Raw genomic sequence first — 8,309 nt, forward strand, 5'->3', positions numbered from 1 at the left:
TACGTAAATGGCCACAGATTAGTGCCAGTGCCAGGCAGGTTTAGGCAGAGGCTTTTTGCAGTGGGTGCAGTAACTGGACATACTCAAAGTCATGAGATCAAACATAGCAAAGTTGAGAGAGTATCACAGACCAGAGAACAGGAAGAAGGATGGGGTGGAGTGTTGTAAGACTGCCTTCTAGGCCTGCCACATCATCAGACTATCGAATTCTCAGGGCCTACGACTGCCCTCGCAGACCCACATGAGACTGGGCACACCAGCCCTGTGTCATGAAGTAGGAAGGGGCTCACAGGGTCTCTGAAGATTAATAGGTAGTTTAATGGTTGCAGGAGTTTTTCCTAACTGGTATTGTAATTTAGTAAAGGTATCCATGCTCCTACATATAAATTCTTTTTTTAAATATTTATTTGTTATGTATGCAATATTCTGTCTGTGTGTATGTCTGCAGGCCAGAAGAGGGCACCAGACCTCATTCCAGATGGTTGTCAGCCACCACGTGGTTGCCGGGATTTGAACTCAGGACCTTTGGAAGAGAAGGCACTGCTCTTAACCACTGAGCCATCTCTCCAGCCCTACATATAAATTCTTATCTATGCTTCTGTAAGATACTCATGCCTCATCCCACAAAAACAAAACAAAACAAAACAAAACACCCACACACTGGAAAGACTAGTTGAGAAAAGGATCAAAGTAGGACAATAGGGGGTAATGAGAGAAATACAAGTAACACACGCCACATATATACGTGTGTGTGTGTGTATATATATACACACACACACATATATAAAGAAAAACAATGAAACTTATTATGTACAATTAATACAAGCTAATTTATGGAAGAAAATGTGCTGCAGCAGACACCTCCCAAGCAGAACGTTAAAGGGTAGAGAGGGTAGGTTTGAAAGACTTTCTGTTCTTTGTGGGACCAGGTCACCAAACACTTTACTCAGAGGTCAGGAGAAGGGTTCAGTAGGTTCAATGACCTGATGTCCTCAGCAGGGCAGACATTTTCCCCTGTGCTTGCACACACACAGGCAGACTCTGACACTGTCACTCTTTAGCTTGTTTCTTCCACACTCTTCAGTGTGCACAAGTCACGTCTTACCATCAACTTCACTGACTGAGACACACCTAGAGGGTTACTGGAAAAGCACACTTCTGGATGTCTATGAAACTTTCTAGAGAGTGACTTTGAGGAGGAAAACATACCCTCACTGTGGTGTCTAGAGGCTCAGGAGGAATAGGCTCGTAGGTGTAGACAGCCCCACCCCTACCCTGTGCTTTCTGGTTGCCATGGGTGAGCAACGTGGCTGTGCTCCAAGTCCCCATCCACCCACTGTGAAGTCGTGCCTCACCATAGATGCAGAACCAGTGGAACCCAGTGGACTCACACCTGAAATCATGCAATAGCCCCACCCCCACCCTGTTTCTCTGGGGTATTTGTCACAGCAGTGAAAACTGATATGGCCCTATAGGCACATACCAGCCTTTCTCTATTGCATTCCCTCTTTCTGAACTTCTAATACTTCTCCGTCAGAATAAATTCCATTTCTCCAAGATGCAGAGGTTACGTTTCATTCAAATGTGGAGATGCCTTTAGGTTGACAACATCCCCAACATCCCCAGCTGTGCGGAAAACCAGAGTGACAGCTCAGATGGAGGACTTCCAACCTCGCAGGTCTCTGGAAATCAGATTCGCAGTTACATAATTTCGAGTATTCCTCGGGTGAGCACCATCAGGACTGCTCCAGTGCCTGTCTGTTCTCCTCTTCTGGCAGCAGCTGGGGGGAGAAGGGAAAGAGAAGATGCAGCAGGGAACAAGCTTACATGAGTCATACATGAGCGAGGGGATTTGAGAAAAGACACGCTGATCACTTAGAATGTTTGCTTTATTTTGGATTTTTAAAATTCACAAAAGCTTTGCAGCATCTGTTCCCCCCCATGTTGATCCTCAAGGCTTTATGGTAAGACAATGGGAATGTTTGTTACCACACAAATTAAGTATACCTAAACAATGGATAATTTACAAACATCTCTAACCAAAAACATTTTACAAAATATATATTCTAGTACACATAAGAATTTATGTGCCTTAAATGAGACTTTAAAAGGCATAGTAAAAAAAAAATAAAAACATGTAACACTGACAAACCTAGAGAATAATGCTGACGGCAAGCTAAAAATAGCTTCAAATGCTGAATGTAATTTGAGGGAAGATTATTGGTTGGACCTACATTTAAATAGTACTATTAATAAGATTCTCTTTTTTAATGAATTTCTACCAAATGAACAATTCATTTGCCTCGGTAGCTGCTCAAATTTTATAGTTATGCTTGTCAACGACTTGATTAAAAGAGCTGAAAATGAGTGGGAGGAGAAAGGAAACCAGCATCAATGTCTTCTGTCTCTCTCAAGTGACCAGCAGTGCGGTCACTGCTTGTAAAAGGTACGTGTAGAATCTCAATGACAAAAATAGCTCCAAGTGCTCTCACTTAGGAAATGTAAAAGGAAATAAATGTCCTCAATTAGATTTTAAATTTCCCAAACGGTAAAATACATATCTTCACAATCCACTGTAGGGCTCATTAAAATGACTCATACTGTTATTTCTACTTTTAATATACTCTGCGTGTACTTTGGGGTATCTCTGTAGATAACAGCAATAGAGGCCACTAAGAGTAATGGCAAGTATGGTGGCTGACACCTGCAATCTGAGCGCTCAGGAAAACTGAGGCAGGAAAACCAGAAGCGGTAAAGGCCATAGCAGGAAAGTTTGAAGCCAGCCTAGAATACATAGTAAGACCCTGTCTCAAAAAAAAGGGGGGGGGGTGGAGGGACCTGAGCATGATGGCACACATATTTATTTAATCCTAGCATGAAGGAGGCAGAGGCAGGAGAATATCTGTGAGTTTGAAGCCACCCTGGTCAACACAGAGGTTTTCAGGAGGCTAGCTGGGGCTATACTGCAAAATCCTTACTTAAAAATAAGTAGATAATGAAATTGGGCAGTAATTAAAATCATAATTTTTTTAAAGGTACCTAATGTCACAAATTATGTATTTTGGCTCAATGCTATGCTGGAAGGGACCAGGAAGTGAGCAGAATGGAATGTCCTAATTGTCTCTTCACTTATTCACTGGCTAATCACAAGGTGAGGGGAGCTGCTGGCTTCGCTTTTTTCTGCCTCGTAACACCTGGGAAGGGGGGGACTCTCTAAGTTTATAGAACTGAGATCTCGGAAATTAAGAAAAATCTGTTAAAATCGCAAGCATGAGCTCCTATTTGGTATAATGGGCCTAACACAAAAATCCAGATTCTTGTACAGTCTAATTATTATAGTCACCAGCAAAAGGATTTCTGCGAAATCTCAACTTAAAATGCATCTTGCATCTCATATTACCCCTCATCGGTCTTATCTATTGTTCAGAGAGACCGGTCAGAAGTCTCACTTCACAGAAGACACACTGAGTTCACTGACTGGAGAAGAAAGCTTTGTTCTAAGGTGTCCTTCAGATTTAAGTGCTTCTTTCCTATACTAAATAAGAATTATTCTCAAAGCAAACACTGTAAGATAGCAAAGTTCTTATTCCTTAAAACAGCTTATGTGGACATCACCAAAAGTTACAAAGTTGAAGAAAAGCAAGCAGCAAGTCAAACAACTCCAAATGCTAACCGTGCCTGAGATGCAACCTGGAATGACCTCTAACTACAAATTATAATCGTGAAACCAGCACACTAGGAAGACTATGGAACATGACTTAAGTACAGAGAGCTGCTCTTCAGAACTGCTTTGTCAAACATTAAATAAGTAACTGAGCCAGGCAGTGGTAGTGCACACTTTTAAATCTCAGCACTCGGTAGGCAGAGACAGGAGATCTCTGTGGTCTACAGAGCAAGTTCCAGGACAGGCTCCAAAGCTACAGAGAAACCCTGTCTTAAAAAAATGAAAACAAAAAACTGAACACTATTTTTGGGAGTTGTACGAAGACAGATCAGAAGATTCTACACATAGGGAAAACATTCTAGTTAAGATGCCTTAAAAGTTATTGTAGACATTTATTTGATACTAGAAACATGGTCAGCTATCATAAAGTATTTCTCTTCATCACAAAATAGTAAAGATTTAAACCATCCAAGGGGAAAAACTCTAGAAGCTTTAAAAAAATGTTTTTGACCTGGGCACTAATTCTTCTAAAAAGCGTCTCCAAAATCTTGAGTAGAATTATCATACTCAGTAATGAAATGTTTGAGTTCTTCGACACATCGTTCACCTATTTCATGTAAGTTCTGTCTCAATGCAAACTGTATAGATTTTTCTAATGAAGGATCTTTTTCAATCAGCATTTTCACCACCATCCCGAATGTTTCACAGTCTTGTCGGTAAACCTAGAATGGTAAAATACATTTTGGTTAGTATTTCTTCAATCAATTAATCAATCAATTAATTAATTAATTAAACAATTGGCTGGCTGAGCTGGCAGATACAAGGGAGAAACAGTAACATGGCTGAAGCTCACCACACAAGCACAGCCACTGCTGGAACCTGTCCTGGATTACCTGTTCACAACAGAATAAGGACACACACACAGAGTAGAAGCATCTGGAGCGAGGCAGCGTACATACAGTGTGCCGGGCAAGAGGACAAAGGAGGTAAGAGAAAAGCAGCACAAATCACTCACCACACCTTTAATCCCAGCAGAAGCAGTGGGATCTAAATTGGAGGCCAGTCAGCCTACATAGCCAATTCTTTGCCAGCTCGGGCTTCCTGGTGAAACCCTGCCTCAAAAAAAAAGGGGGGAAGGGGAATGAAAGGAAAAAGTTTCTACACTTCAGATTCTTTGAATCACAATCAATTGAGAAATTCAAAATTGTTTAGAATAGAAGAAAAAGTTGTAAGGACAAAGACTTTATCTGAGGTCAAAGACTTTATTATACATATTTAACCAAAGCCACCAACACAGGGCTAAGATCAAAACAACAGATTATGAGTATACAGATGTGTATACTACATCCATAAACACGTAAACATGTGTGGCATATTTTTAAAGCATATATTTTTATTTTAAAATATGTAATTATCACTGGCAATTAGATAGCTACTGTCTAATAAATGTATGTATCCTCTACAGGAAATGTCATTTCCTTAATTTTTGTGAACGCAAAATACTTTTTTTCAAATTTCTATACTCCTTTTTATACTCCAAAGTTCATGTACTTAAGGAAAAATCCTAAAGTCTTTGTAATATGCATGTGAATGATCTGATTAGCTAGGTGGTGGTACACATCTTGAATCCCAGCACCCAGGAGGCAGAGGTAGGCGGATCTCTGAGTTTGAGGTTAGCCTGGTCTACAGAGTACATTCCAGGACAGCCAGGGAAACACAGAGAAACTGTTTCCAAAAAAAAAAAAAAAAAAAAAACAAGAAAGATCTGACTGAAAAAACCCATTTTATATGTTTCTGTTTGTTCAAGACAGGGTTTCTTAGTAGTTCTGGAACTCAGTCTGTAGACCAGCTTGGCCCCCGAGAGATCAACATGTCTCTGCCTCATTTTCGTTTTCTCTTTCTTCTTTTTGTTCCTTGGGCTTCTCTGTTTAACAGTTCTGGCTGTCTTGGAACTTGCTTTGGAGGACAGATAGATCTCAAACTCAAAGAGATCCACCTGCCTCTCTCTTGCCTCCTGAGTACTGGGATTAAATGTGTGCACCACCTGCACCTTGTTACATTTTATTTTTCGAATGTACAGTAACATACCACCATTCTTTGAAAACTGGTTTTATTGAGATGCAGATGGGCTTTACCACACAGTTTTTGATTGTTTAAGTGGTTATGTATGCACACTAAGTATGGCGGTCAGGACAGCTTTTGTGGAGTTGGTTCTCTTCTCCCACCTTTACATGGGTTCACAGAACTGAATTCAGGGCGTCAGGCTGTGGGGCCAGCATTCCTACCCATTGAGCCACTGTGCCAGCTAGTCACTACTAATTGTGGGGACTACGATTTTGAAACCTCTGCAACATGTTTTTGCTTTAAAAATAGCTATTTAGGGACTCATATTGAATGTAGTCTGCTAAATTTTATTAAATTCCTTACCATGATACTGAAATTAACTAAAAAAGGCAGGCGTGGTAGTGTGGCTCACAAAAACTGAAGCAGTATGATCATGCTATCAGTTTTAGGTCAACTTGAGCCACATAATAGGTTCAAGGCCAGTCTGAGACAGACAGCAAAACCTGTGTGTCATAACCAAGGCAATGAAAGGGAGGGAGGGAGGGAGGGAGGGAGGGAGGAAGGAAGGAAGGAAGGAAGGAAGGAAGGAAGGAAGGAAGGAAGGAAGGAAGGAAGGAGAAGAAAGGAAGGAAGGGACGGCAAGCAAAGGGGGAAAGTAAAGAGAAAAGAAAGGATTTACTAAGTCCAAGGAAATTGAAAAGCTTTTCATAAATGACACAAGAGAACACACACACACAACTCCTAGTGTTCTTGTTAACAATAAAATAACACATACATATTTTCTCAGATGATAACGTCTGTTTATACCCCATCAAGTTCAACTCAACTATTTATTCCCGTTTATCCTGAGGCTTCCTGAAAATGAAGTGTGACTGTCTTATAGACCAACCAGAAACAGGGTATTATTCACAGATCACATGTGATGTTGAGGCAACAGGCACACTACAACTGATCTCACAGCACATGATCCCAGTCAAGTACAGCACTGTGGGAAGGAGAGTCGCCACGCTTACACAACAGCACTCAGCACCGCACGACCACAGGCCTCAGCAGACTGCTCTGTGGGTGGTCTACATTCATAACAGATGAAGATAATGCTACACTGAACTAACCTACCAAGTCTTTAATGTCAATCTGCTTCCTACTTAGACCCCATTACAGAACACAATTGTGCCACATATCTGAGTATGGAAAAAGCATCCTAAAATTCGAACACTGAAACCATGACCTCCTGTCATAAGATACAGGCATTTTTGTTTAGTATGTGTTTTTATTAAGTCCTTTTTGAATTAGTCACTAGAATAAAAAAAGTTTGTGCATTTTTTTGGACAGAAATAACAAAAGCTATTGAAAGTAACAATTCTGTACTTGGAACTTTTTTAAAAGACTGTTTAAAATGCCCTAGTTGGACATCAGAAAGGAAATAGTTTTAGTTAAAGGAAGACCTCACCCTATAACATTTATAAACATAACTTGAAACTGTCAGGAACCTATTTCCGAAATCTGTTCCACAGGGAATCTAATCCCAGGCAGGAAGGGTGTAGCTCTCTGAAGCACGGCTTGTTTGCTTATGGTCCCTAGATGGAAGTGCATCAATAACATGCAGTCTGATAGCTAGAGGCCACACAGGAAGACTGCTGCTGCTGCTGCTGTTGTGCTTGGGTCTCATCAGAGCAGAAAGCAAGGCAGTGTGAGGGTGTGGCTCGCACACACTGTACAGACAGCTAATCCGTCAGTGGAATGTTTCCAGCCCTTTATCATAATGACTAGTGTTAACAACCAAATTCTCACACCGAACTTCTAGGAATAAACTTGGGTTATTAATTATGCTTTCAGATAAAATGCAAAGGTTTTCAGTTGACTATAAGGGATATCTTGGCAAAGCAAATCCAATGGCAAATTTGCTCTATTGAAATTGCTTGTCGGTGCTAAGAGGAAAGTTCATAGCACTAAGTGCCCACTTAAAGAAAACAGAGAAAGCACATATTGAGGACTTAAGAGCACACCTGAAAGCTCTAGAAAAAAAAGAAGCAGATGCGCCCAGGAGGAGTAGAAGACTGGAAATAATCAAACTGAGGGCGGGAATCAACAAAATAGAAACACAAAAAACAGTCCAAAGAATCAATGAAACAATAAGTTGGTTCTTGGAGAAAATCAACAAGATCGACAAACCCCTATCTAAACTAATTAAACGACAGAGAGAGAACACGCAAATAATTAAGATCAGAAATGAAAAGGGGGACTTAACCACAGACACAGAGGAAATTCAAAGAATCATTAGATCTTACTACAAAGGCCTATATGGCACAAAATTGGAAAATGTGAAAGAAATGGACACGTTTTTAGATAAATACCATATACCAAAGTTAAACCAGGACCAGGTGAACAACCTAAATAGACCTGTTAGTCGCAAAGAACTAGAAACTGTTATCAAAAACCTCCCTACCAAAAAAAGCCCAGGACCAGCTGGTTTCAATGCAGAATTCTACCAGAACTTCCAAGAAGAGCTGATACTTATACTCCTTAATGTAGTTCACAATAGAGAAACAGAAGAGTCATTGCCAAATTCCTTTTATGAAGC

The 8,309-nt window shown here is 40.5% G+C and overlaps 1 protein-coding gene across 11 annotated transcripts in view; it reads right to left on the reverse strand.

The window, feature by feature from the left end:
- Positions 1 to 1,871: 1,871 nt before the first annotated feature.
- The window catches only part of Pphln1 (periphilin 1), an 87,462-nt gene continuing 81,024 nt past the window's right edge, over positions 1,872 to 8,309 (reverse strand). For all 11 annotated transcript variants that reach the window (XM_050129131.1, XM_050129105.1, XM_050129082.1 and 8 more), the window contains one exon: positions 1,872 to 4,386. In XM_050129131.1, coding sequence (XP_049985088.1) covers positions 4,192 to 4,386 — 195 coding nt within the window. In that variant the 3' untranslated portion in view covers positions 1,872 to 4,191. The remainder of the gene's footprint in view (positions 4,387 to 8,309) is intronic.

This window comes from Alexandromys fortis, unplaced genomic scaffold, assembly GCF_014885135.2.
Source record: "Alexandromys fortis isolate MF-2015 unplaced genomic scaffold, M_Fortis_MF-2015_v1.1 scaffold_28, whole genome shotgun sequence".
In the NCBI taxonomy this organism is placed as follows: domain Eukaryota; kingdom Metazoa; phylum Chordata; class Mammalia; order Rodentia; family Cricetidae; genus Alexandromys; species Alexandromys fortis.